This window comes from Euwallacea similis, chromosome 12 (assembly GCF_039881205.1).
Source record: "Euwallacea similis isolate ESF13 chromosome 12, ESF131.1, whole genome shotgun sequence".
In the NCBI taxonomy this organism is placed as follows: Eukaryota; Metazoa; Arthropoda; class Insecta; order Coleoptera; family Curculionidae; genus Euwallacea; species Euwallacea similis.
The window spans coordinates 2,586,641-2,606,643 of record NC_089620.1 but is presented as its reverse complement, the minus strand read 5'-3'; the positions used below and the strand labels follow the sequence as shown (position 1 = coordinate 2,606,643).

At 36.9% G+C, this 20,003-nt stretch overlaps 1 protein-coding gene across 1 annotated transcript; it reads left to right on the top strand.

Annotated features, from left to right (window-relative positions):
* Positions 1–498: 498 nt before the first annotated feature.
* Positions 499–19,163, top strand: Reg-5 (Rhythmically expressed gene 5). Its single transcript, XM_066395883.1, has 3 exons — positions 499–815; positions 13,988–14,159; positions 18,180–19,163. Exons 1-3 carry the CDS (start codon positions 702–704, stop codon positions 18,701–18,703), a joined length of 810 nt encoding a protein of 269 aa, XP_066251980.1. The 5' UTR covers positions 499–701; the 3' UTR covers positions 18,704–19,163.
* The last annotated feature ends 840 nt before the right edge of the window (positions 19,164–20,003 follow it).

Here is a 20,003-nt window from a genome sequence, read left to right as displayed (position 1 = left end):
ATAATGAATTCAACGAATCGTTCCTCGGCTTTCACAAAATCCAGACCTAACCCCTTGTAACTTATTTCTCTGTGACTGTCTAAAACAATATTATTTCGATTGTTAAGAAATTTTTAACAATTCTTTTAAATCCTGATCCCTGTTATTTGGTACGTAATGTAAAATTATCTAGATTTTTAACTTAAACTTTCAATTGCCACATTAATCTAAACGAACCAAAAAGGCAATACCGCACCAATTACCAAATCTCGATATTCATGTAGACGCATTGCGATCGCTCAAACAAGCTGATAAGAACATTAAAAAAAAAACAATACAAAGCGAGCAAAAAATCAGTGGTGATCCAGCTGCTTGTCCCTACCTAGTGTGCTTCTACCTACCTAGTGTGCAGGACATCAAACAGCCGACTCGCTCGCAATGCTAAATATCACAAACCATAAAATCCGGTATGTCGATGACGTTCCTACAGCAAATTTCTTATAAAACTATCGCTATAGCAACAGCAATACCAGAAGCGTTCCGCCAATCGTTCGAGCATAACCGACTTTTATTTAGAACCGCACGCACTGTGTGCTTTCGTGAAGAATCTAGCTCGTACCTAAAAGAAGAGAGTTGAGGAAATTGTATTAAGGCAGTCAGTCGAGGGAACGAAGGTGTTCCTATTGTTGGTGTACAAGAACTGGTGTTCTTCAAAGCGAAATATGAAATTAGAAGCGATGATTGGGTTGGCCGGTGTTTTGTGTTTGTGTGCGTTGTTCGGTGGAATCCAGAGCTCCGCCATACCTATGTGGGAGTATTTGAGTAAACAGGAAAAGGTAAGTTTCAGGGGAAATATTTTAGAGAACGGTGTGTCTCGGATCAGAATGTCCAGCATGAGGATCTTGTAAATGGTACTAGATAGAGGTTTGCTTCAATGAGAGGCAAATTGCACATTCAATGAGGTAGTTTCACAGTGCAAACAGATCTACACATTGTTTTAGTTTCTAAGTTATTATGGAAATAACTAAATTTTAGATTTTTTTTTTAATTAAAGACTTTTATAAATTTTAAGGCAATTTTTTATTACAAATTATATTAATGTGTCGCTTATTAGCTTACACAACGTGTTGCTTTTAAATCAGTTTATTTTTTATATTTTTATACAATAAATAGGAGTCAAAGAAGATACTTGTCAAACTTTTTAAAAAGATACATTCTTCAGTTTCCGATTGCTCATTTACCGTTTTCCGGTATTATAAAATGGTACAAAACTTCTCATATGAAGTAAACTGGTACTAAGTGGCAATAAACGCTGAAAAGAAGAAGAAGAAACGCACCATGTGCTGTTATCGGTTAGTGAAAATCCCAAAATGTGCGAGCGAGTCATCGCATATAATACAACAATTGTGTAGGAATATGAACATAGATTTCGTGCAAGATATCTAGACACCCACTCGAAACATCTTTGGCCAGCCGGTTTTCCGAACATAACCCCGTTAGACTATTTTCTTTGGGGCTATGTTAAAAACCATATTGATCAATATACTTTTGAAATGGAAACAGAACTACTACTACTAGAAGAAAAGTTCTTGAAGCCTTTAAATTACCAAATATGTTGTTTAAAGTTTTAGTCGCAGCAGTCAGGAGATGTTATTTGTGTTTAGAAAATAATGGACACCTGTTTTATCATTTTGCTTAATTTAAGTAATATACGATTAGTTCAGGTTAGTATTTGTAATCAAAAATTATTTTAAAATAAAAAAAAAACTTTCCGGTTCCGTATTCAAAAAAATATTTCGATGATCATTCTTGACAATCCGAATATCATAGGACACTTTCATGTTGAAGCTTATTAAAAACTGCAATCTAAAAGGGATTTTAGTATAAATCTATCCCTAACCATAACTTGGCAAAAAATCGAAAATTTCTATTTTTTCAAACTAACTGAGAAAGCAAAAATAATTTTGTAAATCTGTTTCCATTGCGAAAGTAGTCCCTTGAACGAGCAATTTTTCTGCAATTTGACCAAATCTGTACCTATTACCGTTTAGAATATCCCCATGCTGGACATCCTTATTAGCTAACTACAAAAAAAATTTACAATTAGGTGCATAGAGTAAAAACAACATAATATTTTTAAAGATTCAACTTATTCAACTCTAGTGATGAACCAAAATAAGACCAGGATCGCCATTGGTCTTGTTTGATTTGTTATTGTTAATGCTGTAGATGTGGTCGAGTAGTGCTTTTGAAGTTTTGCATAATCCATTCTGTCTTGTTCTTAATGGATTAAAGTTGGTGTTATATGCTGAACTAGGTATAGATATACCCATATCTGGACCTGGTTCAACTCCTGTTTCATAAAATGTAAGATCATTGTTTATAAATAAAATCGACTAGGAGTATTTTATTTATCCACAGTACTTGTGGCACTCAGTACTTTGAGTTATTTCATACTAGTGGTACTACCTTTTTGCAGGTAATAATAACTTGAATACTATAATTTGCACCTACCTACTTATTATCTAAATGTTTCTTGCCTCTCCTCTAACAACTTTGATCTTAATTTTTCAATAATTAAACCAACACAAATTAAACGCACCTTTAATTTGAAATTAATTATCCCATACAATTACTCCTGTCTCCTGATGCATTTTAATTTTTTTTAGTTTGCCCAAGCGAGTGTCATTGAATTTATAAGTGGTATTTTCATAGGCGTTCCTTTTTGTAAGGATAACGAAAGATATGAATCGGACCAAGAAGACCGTTACGCGTCTCTAGTAAGTCTAGAGCGTATTTGAGTTCAGGAAATAACGATTCATTTTTTCCTTTTATTTCAACACAATTTAATTATCCATAAGGATTCACAAAATTACCTTATTTGTTGATGCAGTCTATTCGGAATGCCCAGGAGTAAATTAGGTGCGTAGTTTTCAGCAACTAAATGTCTCCCACTAATTAAATTTTAGTACGAGGCGCTCTTTTCTCGACCTCAATTTCCATTAGTTTCCACTTTCATTATGTTTCCATTCATAGGTTTTCTGTCGGACTCAAATCTGGAGAATCAATCCATAGCGATAAATCTGTTATCTTCTAGCTAAGTTCGTGTGTGCTGGCTAGCATGGCATCGAGCTATATGTTGTTGTAATTTCCAACCTCCTAGATTCAGGATATTGACTTTTTGGACATATTTAAAGTGGAACAGTAGCATGCACTATCTACTGTATCATCGTCAATGCACAGTAAAATAGTACCACCCGGTGATATCCCATCCGAGACCATTCTTTCGAGTGGACACTTTGACCTCACTACCATAAGTCTACCTCTGCTTAAAGTCCGTAATCGATTATCGCCCATTAGGAAACGCTTTTCATCCGTGGTGAAGACATTTTTTGTATCACCCAGAAGTCGACACTATCTACTGTACCACTGCCAATACAGGGTCCGGTGTTCTGATCTAACCTGAATTTGATCTTCATGACGAAGAAAATCTTCAGAAAGACCCGACCCGATGTTCCGGCGGTCCGGTAGTGTGGGATTCGCCGGCTTCGGCCTAGAAATTTGCATTCGGTTTATGCCAACATCGCTCCTTATACGTTTTAATATGTTATAAACCGAAAATCTACTGAATCTCGTAAATCTCGCCAATTCCGGCACTTCTGGAATACCGTTCTTATGTAATTTAAAATCTGAAGTCCTTTTCCCCCAATCGATTGAAAACAAACGACTCTTGTCTAAGGGAGGTTTAGTCGAATCGCTGTATTTTTTTACCTTCTAGCACTCAATCCTCATTGGTGCCATGGTTTCTGGGACATCATGTATAATAAAGTTTAAACATCCGAATACTTTCTAAACTTACTGCATTACAGACTAATAAACTACCAAGTATTATGTCTAACCTACAAGCACAAACATTCGGGTTTTTGCTTCTGCTTCTTAATGTATCGAATAGAAAGCCTCAGGTAGACCTTAGCTGTAGGTATAAAAACAACTTGTTCAAGATACTAAAATTTAACGAGCTTCTGGTCTTGTCCTTGCTACCTACTTTAGATTATAGAGCCGCAAATGATCCTTTCGGGCTTAACAATCACTCTATACGAATATAAACAATCTTGATAGTGATCGTAAATCGCTAATCAATATTTTTCTATGTTCACCTCGTGCTTGTTACGTATTGAGATACAAAGTCGAGCTTTCGCTTAAAATTGTTTAGACACATTGTCGGGATACATTTGTGTCCATGTCCCCAAATCATGACCCCTTAAGCTCAGTGGGATAATTTGGCAAAAATAAACCTTAAGACAATCTCGGTTTAGGTCTAACATGTACAATCGATGACCCTAAGTCCTGGATAGCAATTTTTCTGGATGGGAATCTGCCTTTTGTGTCTTAAATCTTTATTAGATATCTTCAAATCATCCTGCAGGTTGTCAGATTGACTTTCTTAAAGTAAAAGTAATCTGGTTCTATGGGGCATGAATGACCGAATCGCCTTGAGAGTTTCTATCAGTTAAGCTTAAGTAGCCGTTCGAATAAGTTTTTTTGATTACTTAAACATGATGAAACTAGTAATTTTCAGATTTCGTTTCTAGATTGGCTGACCTATACGGCTTCAGAAATCTCATTACTACACATGGCATGAAGTTGTTGTGCCATCAGTACCTCAGTCATCTCATTAATTTGACAATAATTTTAATTGGGACTCATTCAACCTTGACAAAACCTTTTTGGTTTGCAGTATTTCTGTTAAATCCAAAAACAACTCCGACTGATTTAAGAATCTTGCACAAGACTTATGCGGGCCAGCAAGGCTAAAACTTAATCAAGAAAATTTCAAGCTGTTTTCCTCATTTTTAATTTTATCCTCCTTTTGTCTTTCTAAGTTGTTCTGAATCTTGTCCCTTGACGGTCCTTGGGGTCTTCTTAACTGATTGTCATTTTCTAATTTAATAAATGATTTCTTTCTATTTTATTTATTTTATTAACATTAAATGTCTTTAGGACTTTTTGGGGAATCTGTACAATTATATTTAAAATGAACATCGCACTGTTATTGATGAGCAGAAAGGTTTATAAAATGCAACACCAGATCAATGAAAGTCTAAGGAAACCATCCTTCATTTACAAGAATCTTGTAAGTGTTTTCTAAAGACTTCTTTGCCAAGAGCTAAAATGTATTCAAAAATTGGAAATTACCCGTAATAATTTCTTTAAAATTAAGAACATTTTTTATGAAGTTATTACGGTACGTTACGTACGTTACGTTACGTTAAACGTTTTTACAAAAATAATTATAACACGAGCAATAATCTTTCGAAGCAAAGCAAGAGTTTATCAAATCGACAAGACGAAGCAGACTTAATTTTGCAATAATAATGCGAGGATGGTATACTGATTTTGATCTTGGTATTGTTCATTGCTAAACATTCTTAATGTCTATTTATTGCTCCAACTTGATAAGTCACACAGTTGGTATTCATCAATATTAAATTAATCAACCTTGTTTACTCAAGATCTTATTACAGATTTATATCACCCGGTTCGAGAGCGTTACCCAAATGGAATCCATATCGATGTTATTGATTAAGTTAGTAGCACAATAATTTTTAACTTCAGTTAGTTATCCCAATCTTCTCTAAAAATTCAATTTCTTTCAAGTTCACTTGTGTTATTTACTCCAAAATGTAATTTCAGTTGGCGACCCAAAAAACCTTCATCTGTCACGCTTCTGATTTAAATCCAATAGCTTCAGGGATTTTTTCACAATTAGCACTAATTCATATCTTGGAATCGACAAAGGTGCATGACTGTACCGTAATTGATTCTCGAGTTATGAATTTAGATAGTCAATATTGTTTTTCGCTTCAAAATTTAAGTCGAGTTGGAGAACTGAAATCTCCCTCTGGTACGCCTCTGATTTAAATCCAATAGCTTCAGGAATTTTTTCATATATACTACTGACTCATAGTTTAATATGAGCAACACTGCAGATTGATACCACCTGTGGTTCCCAGTTACGAATTTATTCCTTTTCTGTACAGTGTGTTCAATGTGTTCAAACAACAAACAAGAAATAATTGCGCCATTCTTATGCTTTCAACAGTACCCAGAGTCCACTTAAATGACCCTTTTCGTGAAGTAATCATTGTGTTATTGAGGACATCACTTATTTTCGTACAATTTCAATGACCCGCACATACGACGATAACCCTATTCATCGATGTTTACACCGTATCAAAATTAAGTACCACTTCTGTTGTAAACACTGAAACTTCGTTGCTAAAGAGAAAGCAGCGACCTCATTGGTACCACCTGACGCCTGCAAAAAAAGAATTTTTAATGACTTTCTATGGTTTGCAGGGTCGTGTGCAGGTTTATGCTCTCCAATAACTTTCTTTATGACCTTTTCCCATGAGATTTGTTATATGTTAATGTACACAATTCCTCCGATGCAATCTCCTGCCAGCTCCTTTGCATGCAAAAAAATCACTAACTGGCATATAAAACATAGCTACGCATAAAAATACAATGCAAATGGGATACCGGACACACCTTTGACAGACTGAGCCATTTAGTTATATAAACCTGCCATTAAAATCGTATCATGATCGCGGCATTTGATTATATAACGAAATTTGTATTTAAATCAAGGTATTAATATTACAAAGCCAATTACAAGTACCACTGTCTTGTCAGGAGACATGCATGTAGCATAAAATATCGAGCAGCATGAAAAAATCGGCCATGTTGACTTTTCCTATGCTCCGCTCAAGAATTATTACATTCCAGGCTTATGGCCATTGCCCATATAAATTCAAGAGAGGTTGAGTCATAACGCACCTTGTTGCAGAAGATGCAATTGCATGCGTGCTCTGTCAGTCAGTACGGTAATTTCACATTGTTTTGATTCATTATTCAAGGACTATCATGTAACTAGCTACAGGACAATCCTTGTTTGGGAGAGAATTGTGTGCACACACCCTGTAATTGTTTTTCGATTACCAACATTCACGCTGATTAATCATCAGTAAATTATATCACTTGTGTGCAACAGCGATTGCGTTTCCCATTAGGTTGCACTTTGACGTCCGTCATTTGGTGTAAAAAGAGCTCGTTGCTTATGTGTTTAATAAAATTCATCTTATCATCTTCTCTTTTAAAATCGGTTGAGAAGCGAGGGTCAAGATTGGTCTATTTTCGAAAATATGCCCTTTTCAGAAAGCTAAATCACAGAGGTCACCTCGGACCTTATAAGAATCACTTCAGACCTCACAGAACTGACACATTGGTGTTTATACGTTTAACAGAATTCAGGTTTTCGTTATCTCTTTTAACATTTTTAATCATGTGTGCATCTAGTTTATGAGATTCCAATGCTGGATATCCTTATCTTGAATGAGCTGTATAAATTAAAGATCAGCGTCTTTGTGATGGTAACTGAACTTCATTAAAACTTTTCTAATTGTTTTTTCTCCATCTAAACCTTTGAAATATCTGAAGGTTCGTCATCTTCATCGTTCTTTAATACTTGAAAACATGTGGAAACTTCAGTAGGTACATATTTAATGTCTCCCTTATTCATAGGATGTGGTTTCCGTTGCTTTTCTTCTTCATGATTTTGCTTTGGCGAATCCTGAAAGGGCTCTAAAGTATCCACTAAGCTTCTCTTGGTATCCTTAATAATGCCGCAATTCTTGCATAAACCACGTTAAGTTAATAGTTACATACGTCCCTAACCATAGCTGTAGGTTATTGTTTGATTTCCTCCAAAGCAAATTGGGTATAAGAAAGCCACATAATTTCTCACAAAGTATTAGGTTAAATGTCGGAATTTTGAATTTAGTAAATTTTGAAAAATGTATGTAAGATTTCGGTATCGTTATTGAAAGAAAAAAAATAAAACAAAAACAAATTTTGAGGTACTTCTTTACTTGTCAAGAATCCAAAACCGAGTCCCCGATACACATGCCTTATCCACCCCCGAGAGCACCCCTCTCCTTTTTTTAAGAGCATTGATAAGCCACATTCCAGGCCTTTTCCCACGATTCCCTGACCCATCATCAATTTTTCTCTCGCCTATGTTAAGGAATTCATAAACAACCCTCTATCGTTTTCTCACGCTTATCTTAGAAGTAATTTACGGCTAACCCCCATGTCATTCTCACATGGTATTACTTGATGGTCTTAACATAAGCGAGGAATGCTCACACGGCCAATTCTGACACTAAATTCGCTCTCGAATTTGCCTCTAACAATTATTGACAAATAAAGCATACTTAATGAATTAATGTAAGTCTTAACAAAAATATACTCGATGAACTAAATCTAAGTTTTAACAAAAACATACTCAATGAATTAAATCTAAGTTTTCGACAAAAACATACTTAATAAATTAAGTCTAAGTTTTTAACAATAAAAGAATTTTCAAGGTGTGAAGCGTTACGGCTTCCAACATCAACAAATTTTTTTTTTTTTTTTTTTTTTTGTGCGAAGCGCTGCGGCTTCCAACATCAAGCTCTAAAATGCGAAGCGTTACGGCTTCCAACATCAAGCTTTAAGATGCGAAGCGTTACGGCTTCCAACATCAAATTCTAAGATGCGAAGCGTTACGGCTTCCAACATCAAGCTCTAAGGTGCGAAGCGTTACGGCTTCCAACATCAAGCTCTAAGATGCGAAGCGTTACGGCTTCCAACATCAAGCTCTAAGATGCGAAGCGTTACGGCTTCCAACATCAAGCTCTAAGATGCGAAGCGTTACGGCTTCCAACATCAAGCTCTAAGATGCGAAGCGTTACGGCTTCCAACATCAACAATTTTTTTTTTTTTTTTTTTTTAATATATTTTTTGAATTGGTCAATGCTCACACGAGCCTAATAACTATAACAATAAGTAAATAACTAGTCATCTTCCATCTGGAACTCTCCAGGCCATATTCGTAACATATCAGTTGCGACTATCCTTTTGCGATTTGTTATTAAGTTTAGCAGTTCCACTCGATCATTCGGAACGAGTTTTGTGATTTCAAAAGGACCGTCGTACCTTCTGTCCAGTTTTGCCAAGTGAGAGTTTCCCGATGGATGGAAAACGATATCTCCTACATTAAAGTTTTTGTTAATTCTATGCGTTTTATCATATTTAGATTTCATGTACTCTCCATGCCCAAGGGTACGTTCGTATGCTAGTAGGCGATCTTTTTCTAGAGTATCAGTTATGGTGCGAGGAATAGCAGACGTTAGAGACTCAATGTTTTGGCTGGCTAGGTGTCGACCCGTTAGAAGATAAATAGGTGCGAATCCTGTAGTTTTTTGAACCGTTGTGTTTAGTGTACCCTGTAACTTTTCCGCGCTACTCGTCCATTCTGACTTATCTTTGATTGTTGTTCTCAACAAATCTAGTACCGTAGAAACATACCTCTCGACTTGGCCATTACCTCTAGGGGCACTTTTGGCTACGCAGTGCTGCTCAATATTTAGGTCTGATAGATATTTTGTAACTAATTTGTCGGTAAAATTTGTCCCGCGGTCGGAAATTAGTCTTTTTGTGTTTCCTAAGATGTTCAAATAAATTCTTAATTTATCACAGGTTTCTGTTCCCGTTAGGGTTTTTATGGGAATCAAAAAAACAAATTTAGTAAAGGAATCTATTAAGATTAAAAGATGTTTAAATCCTTCCTTAGTTTCGGGAAAAGGACCGACACAATCGGCGTGTAAGGTGTGAAACGGAATTGGTACCTTTTTGATGGGATGTAGGGTTCCTTGTTTTGGGCCAGTATGTTTTTTACTCGCTATGCACGTTAAGCAATGATTACAGTATTTCCTGACAAATCGGGCCATTCTGGGGAACCAGAAGTAATGATTTATCATTGCAAATGTTTTATCTATTCCGATGTGGTTCTGTTCGTCATGAAATAACTTTAACAGACCAAATCGGCTGCCTTTCGGGACATAAGCACGATAGATAGGGGGGTTTTGTCCCGGGTTGATTTTTCGGAACAAAATATCTTTTTGACAAAAATATTCATGCGTTAATTTCCCTTCTTCTAATTTGGATTTAATTTCTCGTGTAACTGGGTCTTTTTTTTGACTGATTTTTAGCCAGTTATCGGTTGTAATGATATTTATTTGCAACGCGCGGGGTTTCTCTATCGGATTTCGACTTAAATAGTCTACGTGCTGAATATACTTGCCTTTTCGATATTCGATTGTAAAGTTAAATGATTGTAAGTACAGCCACCAGCGCGCGACTCTCGGAACCAAGTCCTTTTTGTTTTGGGTTAATTTTAAGGCGTTACAATCGGTCACTAGCTTGAAGTTTATGCCTAGCAAATATACCCTAAAGTGTTTAACGGCTGTATATACCGCTAGAGTTTCCAATTCGTATGAATGATATCGACTTTCTGCATCTGTGGTACGCTTGGAAAAATACGAAACTACTCTTGTCGTCCTATCTAAATGCTTTTGAAACAGTATCGCCCCGAACCCCACTGAACTCGCGTCTGTGTGCAACTCGGTCTCTAAATTTGGATCAAAAATGGCTAATAATGGAAATTGACTTAGAAAGGCACAGACGTAAGTCTTCGCGATTTCTTGTTCACTTCCCCAAACAAATTTTTCGCTAGCTCTTGTTAGCTTGGTTATAGGGGCGGTACGAGTCGCGAACTCTGGAATATACTTCCGGAAGTAGCTCGCTAATCCCATAAATTGGCGAACCTGCTTGACGTTTCTTGGTTCGGGCGCTCTAAGTAAGGCCTCGACCTTTTCCGGTCCCGGTTTTACCCCGGCTTCTGATATGACTTGCCCCAAATACAAAATTTCGTTTTGGAAAAATTTGCATTTTTTAATATTGAGAGAAAATCCGGCGGCGGAAAGTGCTTGTAACACGCGGTCTAATTTTTCTAATCCCTCGTTAATTGTGTTTGATGGAATTAGCACATCATCCATGTAAACTAGAGCGTCCCTGTCCTTTAACCTACCTAGAGCCTTGCATATTGCCCTTTGGAACACAGCTGGCGCGTTTGATAACCCAAAAGGAACCCTGAGATATTCAAACTGCCCGTCAGGGGTAACGAACGCTGTTTTGTCAATAGAACCCTCCGATACTGGAATTTGATGAAATCCCGAGGCCATGTCAAGGGTTGTAAAATATTTCGTTTTCCCTAACTGATCGATTTGGTCATCGATACGCGGTAAGGGAAAGCGGTCCTTTACTGTTATTTGGTTTAATGCGCGATAGTCAACGCACAGCCGGCTTGAGCCGTTCTTTTTGTGGACTAGTATTACGGGGCTGGCGTAGGGAGAATTACTTTCCCTAATGATTTGATTTTTTAATAAATCTTCGATGATTTCCTTGACTATTTCGCGTTCACACAAGGCCATTCGATATGGGTTGTAACGGATTATCTTGTCGCTCTTTAATTTTATCTCGAGTTCCCCTGTATTGACTTTAGTCACTGAGTTTCCCGTAGTAATGTGCGCACTATACCTAAGTAAGATGGTTTTTAGTGAATCTAGATCTTTTCCTCTGAGAGTAGTCATGATTAAATCGTCAGCCAGGGAAACAGGATTTACTCTTCCTACCTCCCGGTTGCCTTCACTACTCAAATGGATCCGGGTGCCATCTGAATCGGACATAATTTGGATTCCCTTGTGTTCGAATAAATTTCGACCCAAGATGACATCGAAATCCATAATTGTGTCTTGGACCACGTGAAAGAGTAACTGAAATGCCGTTCCCTCACGTTCGATCGTCAGACGAGTTTTACAATTAGTCAGAACCATCTTACCCCCAAATCCCTTCAACATCAAAAAACTGGGGATCAAATGACAATTGAGTTTCCTAGCAACACTTTCCCGTATTAAGCTACATTCGGCCCCGGTATCGACTAAACAATTAACTTCGTTACCCTGAATTGAAAACTTTGTACAAAACTCATTATTTAATTTGACAGTGAAGAAATTAATCTTTGCTATTTTATTATCAGATTCCCTTGTTCGCTTGTTTTTTTTGAAGCATTTCGATTCGTCATGACCCTGTTTGCGGCAAAAACTACAAGTTACGCGGGCAGGTTTTGTTTCCAGTCCAGGTTCCTTTCCCGAATTGGGGCAATTTCGTACTAGGTGTCCTGGACTGTCACAAAGATAGCATAATTTAGGGCGATCATCTTTCCCGAACGGATATTGGCGTTTCGTTCGAATAGGGGTGGCTTGTCTATTATTATCTACCATTTTGAAATTATTAAAGAGAGATAACAACGCAGCCACAGTGGTGACTCCACTATTAAACATTGCGGTTCGTACCGTTGCGTCTCTAACGTCACCCATTACGAGTTCTACCAACTGAGACTCCGATAAATTAAAGTTCAAGGCCTTAAGTAAGGAAATTTTCTTTCTAGCATACTCACAGTACTCTTTAGCGTCGTTGCTGGTGTATTTGCTGGCCTGGCGAAACCGCTCACTCAAGTTGTTTTTCGGCGGGTATAGGTCCGACAGTTCCGCCTTGAAGTTTTCCCAAGTTTTCTCGGAAGGCTGCCAAGCGTTGAACCATTCTTTGGCGTCGCCCATCAATCCACTAGCCGCCCGTGATAGAGTCTCGAAATCGGTCCAATGGAAGGTTTCTCGGAGCTTTTCGATCTCGGTTACCCATCTCGCTGCCCCCAAGTCGTCACTTGTTGGATTGAAGAGTGGTATTTGGATCGAGGTGACTACATTCCTTGAAGAGTTCGGTTGCGCTGCGTTTTCCCTCATTTGTTGGAGAGTTTCAGCTAGGACTTGGACCAAAGCCTCCATGTTCCAGTTTAGTCACACTCGCGATTTTGAAGAAGAAGGGAAAAAAAAACTTCCGTGTAACTACTCGGCGCTATTGAAGCACGACCAAAGCACTTATTCGCACACAATTAAGGCACTGATTAGGACACGACTATGGCACTGATTAGGATTTTATCCCACTTCTGATGTAAGATTTCGGTATCGTTATTGAAAGAAAAAAAATAAAACAAAAACAAATTTTGAGGTACTTCTTTACTTGTCAAGAATCCAAAACCGAGTCCCCGATACACATGCCTTATCCACCCCCGAGAGCACCCCTCTCCTTTTTTTAAGAGCATTGATAAGCCACATTCCAGGCCTTTTCCCACGATTCCCTGACCCATCATCAATTTTTCTCTCGCCTATGTTAAGGAATTCATAAACAACCCTCTATCGTTTTCTCACGCTTATCTTAGAAGTAATTTACGGCTAACCCCCATGTCATTCTCACATGGTATTACTTGATGGTCTTAACATAAGCGAGGAATGCTCACATGTATTTGTCAATTTACTTTTGGCCACCAGTGTATATAGGATTACATAAAACTGGTTCCGAAATAAGAACTACGATAAGGTTCATTTAGCATTTCCCTTTTGTGCCTCAGAGTAATCATGTATGAAGCACCACAGAACAACAACTCGTAACAAATTTGATTTCAACGTTATCAACTTTTATTTACCTCTCTGATACGTTCACCTAATTGAAATCAGATGCTTAATAATAACACAATCAACTTTCCCTGATGATGGTGTGCCGAAACGCTTTCTTCCCTAGAAAGCATTCGGCGTATTTCTCAAGGCAAAGCTTTCAAGGCATGCATTTGAATAAAGCTCATTAAACCGCATAATATATTGTTTTCCGCACTTTTTTCCTGAAATCCCAGAGAAAAAACACGCTTGCAGTTAGGTAACTTGAATAATCATTCTAATGCATTCTCTATAGTAGACGTATGTTAATAACAGGTTTCAAGTTGCAGTAGCTAATACTAATAACAGTTTTACCTATTTTTAATACGGTAGGAAAACCAATGGAAAGTAGTTTTATGTGCCATTAACAGTAACTAAAGGTTACTGTTATAGGGATTGAGCTCGTTTATTATCAGTTCTAATTACTATTTCATCATGTCCAGGTTCATTAATAATCGTTACATAACGCACAGTTTTACATAGTTAGGTATTTATTGACAACGATTTTTCTCTTCCAGACTTCCTACATTTACTCTCTGTTTGCCAACCAAGTGGACAAATTTTGCGATGGATCCAGCATACCGTTCTGCAGCAGACAGCTCTTGAAATTTGGCCTTGGCACCCTGAAGAACATAGACGAAAACAAACTCGATGCAATGGATCCCTACCAAAGAGAGGCCAATAACATCAGTAAGTACCTAAACTGATAAGTCTCGCTGTTAGGTCCAAAATTTGGCGCGTGTACGTGGTTGGGTCGATTCACCCCTTTCGATACGATAACCGTGAACTACGTAGATCGTGGACTGGATTGATCGATTATGAAGGACCACCCTGAGTTCGCAGTCTCAGAGACACTGTTTTCGCGTATAAAAGAAACTAAACCTTAACTTAACAAAGGTTTATTGGTAACATTAACAACTATACAATATCGAGAAATGCGTTATTTAAAGAATGTTGACGAGAGTTTAACGCGTACGAGTTCGTGATGAAGTGGCGAGAAAAGAGAGCTTCTTCAGTTTCGCACCCTCCTTAAGTATTGATACGGAGGTGTAACGCCCATAGACGTACCCCCGATAGGGCCCCATTAGCGGCTTCTAGGCTACCTTGTTACGTTAAAGCGTAGCACTTAGAGGCACGATCGCTGGGCTTTTATTGGAGCCCAGCCATTGTATTCGTTTGGTGGTACCTTTAATTTAAATTCGCAATGTTAGTCCGACAAAGAATAGTGCTGGAAATCCCAATCATAAAATAACTTCCCTCAGCCGAAGATGGGTGTTAAGCGCTGGGAATTCCAACAGTATTACCCAATGGCTGGGGTTGTCCATGGGCGTAACATCAGTTTCTTAAACTAACTTTCAACATTTAAACTAATAAATAACCCAACCATAATCCGTGATAAAACAATACGTCGCAAGTCCTAACACTCGCTGTTAAAAAAAGTTAAAAAGGCGCCTTGAAATGTCACAGTTGCCCTTTAGCTTACAAAATAAGGTTTTGTCGGTGTGTTCCTCTTACAACGTCGGGTAATATTTATTTTATGCAAGTATAACGCGCCAAGGTTACTCCATAAATAAATCGTATTTGCTTGGTGAAATAGTGACAAAAATCTTGGTGACGAAACCCACTTTTGCATAAAATGCCAGCAATGGTGACGACTTGCATGTTAGATGACGGACTTTCTGAGTCAATGCTAAAAAAAAATGTGGCTAAGTAAAGAAGGGCAGCTATTGTTGAAAGTTCACATAACTAACCCAAATTCTCGGGTTAGCAGCTCAAGCCGAAGAGAAAGGTACGATTTCGTACAGTAGGTAGGTCACAGATGAACGGCTTTTATGTATGAAATGACGAAAAATGAGGCGGCACCTTAATGATCCTGTCAGGATCGCTGAAGGTTATTAGACAAACAAAATCGTGAACTTTGAGTGCACACAATTCACGAGTTGGCCATAACGTGCTTAATGAATCGACCGAAAGCAAATATTTACGACTACAGTATAATGTATTGAAGATTGCAGTATAATCGATGCATTGAGGATCGTGTCATTGTAAATTGATGGATATTGATCATTTAAGTAGATGCAGTGGGAGTCATCAAGGTATTATGTGTACGTGAAAAATTAGTCACGACAGACTTGAAATATCTAAGTGTAAAAGCTATTTTTACGTTTGCTTCAAGGTAACATCTTATTTCAGATTTTGTAAAAAAATGTTGACAGTGAGTGGTGTGTAGAAAATCATAAATGAAAGAAAAGTATATGCGACTCAAACACTTCCCAAACCCTTTTTAAACTAAAAAAAAAATAGCTTCTTCGCCTAAACCCAAGGCACAATGCCTCACGAGTGTGATAAGTAACGTTGTCGTGAGGCACAATACCTTGCGAGTGTAATAAGTATTTTTCGCACCTATTCCACAGTATACTTTTCCTACGAGTGCGAATACTATGAAACATCTTTTTGAAATGCATAGCTTCGTGAAACGAGTGCTGATGGGATTCTGTGAGGCGAGCGCAGCACAATATGGCACGAGTGAAACCACATATTCTTAACGAGGTTCATAAATGATATGTTTCTAGTTTTGCTGCACAATCAGAAAAAAAAGCCAGAATTGAAGTCACTCAAGTTGCAGCAACCGCTATTTATTAGCGGTCCCATATTTCTTTACTGAATTACGAAATTAAAATGGTGAAAATTCATCATTTTCTTATAATAATTAAACGGTGTAATGTGAAATAAAAAAAAGAAAAAAAATGTCTTATTATTGATTGCTTTGAAAAGTGAAGTGTTTAAAAACTTTATGTGATAATCACATAACATAATAAAATTATCATGTGGGGCTTTTCAACACTGCTTCTCCAAGCAATCAAGCGTAAGGTTTTTTTTTTCTTTCTCTCATAGGGTTAAATCTTTTAATAATAATAATTTTAACGTTGGCCACTCTTTATTCAGCTTTTTATTGACTTTTCAATGCAGGCAAATTAATAGATAATTTACGTTGTAATTTTTTCCAATCTTTCGCAACATTTCTACCAGAAAAACTGGTCCAATCCTGAGACTAACAATGTGACCTGAGATAAGAATCTGGTCAGTCATTTATTCAGGGTCAACGGGGAGCGTCATCCGAATGAAAAATTACGAACCCATGATTAGAGATATCATCCAAGGTTTCGACTTTCCGTATAGACCGCGTAATTTAAAAGTAGACTATTGATGGTACACCGGAATGTGTTACATCATACATCAACAAAATGAAGAACACGTAATTTTTCATTCAGCCATAATATCTAACTTACTTAACTCTAACAATATGTTCATGACTTCGCACTACCATCAAGAGGGCGAAACCGAACCACCCTGTATATGAGGTGGGCAGACAAAGAAGAACTTATGTAGAAAACAATACGTATGAAAGAGACGGAAGTGTTAGCTATAACCGATACATCTTTTCATACTGAGTGAACAGGAAATTCTGAAAATAACACCTTCAGTAGGGCTTATGTTATTAGTATCAAAAGTTGCCTGTCATAGGCTGTGACCATAAACAGTGTGACTTCGAAGAAGTGAAACGACTCTTGTAAAAGTTAAAAGAACTTCGAATTTAAATTCCTTTTTTTTATATAGTCCTACTTAATTCAAGATTAATTCAATATACGATTTCTGTCCAAATGGACGTGCATAATATATTATTAAACTTCGTATTGTCCCCAATTTATAAACTATATCTCTTGAAAATATGGTGAATGCAACATTTATCTGCTCTCTGACACAGTTAAGCACAATTAGGTGTTTATTAAAACTTAAGAGTGTCAAATTTAGTTCTAATTTATTCTATAAATATTTGACTATTTATTAAGTATTGCAGTTTATGAGCACACACATTGTGTCTTCGGATAGGTGAAACAACTTATGTATAAGTTTTAAAAAATCTCGAATTAAAATATTTTTTTTTTTATATGCAGTCTTGCTTGATTAAGGACTATTTCCCGCCGTAATTCCATCTTGAAAAATAAAAATAACTAATTATATGGAAAATGGGTATATATTGCATAATATTTTATTTCATATTATCATCGAATTCATAAATCATTTTTCTTGAAAATATGGCGAATCCAAATTGTATGTACTCTGACGCAGTTGAGCGCAATGAGGCATTTATCGAAACCTACCAGCGCCAAATGCATTTCCATTGCATTTTGTAAACATTTAATTATTTATTAAGCAATTCATGAAGATATACAGTGTTTCCCCAGATAGGTGAAATAGTTCTTGTAAATGTCAAAAAAATCTACTACTAAAAATTCTCATATTTTAACATGTCGATTACTGTTACACCCATTACTATAACTTTCTCACGACTTCACACTCCATGAGGGTGGTATTAAAGAACATTTTTAAGCCTGCCAATCAATCTGTCATCATCCATCTAAATAACAACTCCATTTACTAACACAACATTTTGGTGGCATACAAATACACGTATCTCACCTTGACTTTTGACTATTCACCTACCATCCAAAATGATAAATCAATTAATAACAATTATTCTTAATGAATTCAAGGAACTGGTAACATATTTTAGGCATTAATATGGCGTGCATCGCCAAATAATGAACGTCTACAAAAGACGATCTTTATTTTGAAAAATGTACGTTTGTTGTATGACTAAATTAGGTTGGTCATGTAGATGATTAATTATTGTGTTTCTTTTTTCAGTTTGGGAAACTCTAATGGAAGGCCATCGATTCCAAAAAACTACACCAAAACCCGAGAAAAAAGCCGTGAGATCCAAACCGAATTCCTATGAGGATGACTCTTTCTCTGACTATGAGGACTATGGAGCTCAGAGTTCGGGTGTTGCCCGTTTGGATAATGTGTATGTTCTCCCTCCTCCGAAGGACTTCGTCATTAATGTGGCGGACAAGCAGCCAGAATACGTGGAGGAGGTTACTGAAGGCTCTGGAAGTGTCGACATCCTGAAAACCCCTGATGGCAAAGGAGTGTTTAACAGGTTCCAGAACCAATTCCGCCCAATAGATGTGACAACCGAGAAAGTGGCTTCCAGCACCAGAAAGCCTCTCTTGAATGGGGAGCCACATTACATTCATAACCCACTGGAAGGTCCTCTGGTAATCCGGGTTTACCCCGATGGGACTCCAGTGAGGGAAAGCATGAAGACTCCTCAAGATTACGATTTGAGGCAGTACAAACTTCAGCATGTAAAAATACCCAAACTTTAAGAAGAACTAAGAAAATGGTCCGTAAACTGTGCCAAACGATTTTTTAGTGCTGACCAGAGCACTTGGTGGTGATTATAAGTGCAAATAAGCTCTGTTTGAAGAATGAACGGAAGTTATGAGGATTTGGGTTTGATTCAGGACCGTTAGTGCGAAAACCACACAACGTTCTTGACTTAAATCAAGAGTTTGTGATATTATGAATCATAATTATTTATTTTTGTATTGTCCCTTATACGGCAATAAGGTAGATGTATACTTTACCGCAAGGATGAATGTGCAGATGCGTGTCATAATTTATTGAATGAGTGTTTGTGTGTCGTGTGCCCATGAACCTATGGGCTTCGTGGGTGAATGTAGGTATAATACTTTATAATTTAGTATCCTATTTTAAGAATTTACTGAATGTTTAATACAGAGGGTTTTATTATATCTTCGATTCGAAATACAGGTCTGTAAAATATTGGTAGGTAATTTTATTGCTGATCCCTTGCTTACAGCCATTATATTTGGGTTTTGGATGCCAAATAACTGTTGGAAATAAACGGAAATTAAATCAATTTTACGTCCGAAAATTGCTCAACCTTTACCAATTTGAAATAATTATGAAATTTTTAAATTTATGTGCCATCAAATAAGAAAGTTATAAGTCGCGGTGATCGTGTAACGGTGCCAAAATAAATTAATTTTATGATTGGTTAAGTAACTGGAAACTCTGGTAATTTAATTGGAGTTTCTCAATTTTATGTTAACGTTTATTGCGACTTGATAAATCGACATACCTATCTATAGGAGAGAGTGGTTAATAGGTAATACATTTCCAAAGCTTTAATTTTTAGTGAGGTATTGAATTGGGTGGGCTGGAAGTCCCCTGTCCTTTACTGCCACCTACGCCTATTGTGACCAAATTGTAGTGTATTAAATTAAGTGGACTGGAACACCGTACCTACGGCCTGTGTCATAATTTTTAGACGGGATGTCTGTTTTACTTGTTTGGAAATCCTTATCCTTTTTGTATTACCCCATACCTATAATACAGTAATAAAATCTTAAGTACTTCCCTCGAAACCTGGGCGGTAAGATTAATGACTTCAAACTTTAAAGGTTTTATTATATTTATTCTCTTCTCTAGCAGGCACGTTCTAGAATTGGGAATATTCGCTACATCATATTTAAAAACAGTTTTAATATTTTAAACATAGAATTATGACGCACAAACATATTAAAATATCTAAAACCGGAAAATATACATGTAAGCATTATGTATAATACATGTGTATGTATTTACATGTAATACATGTAT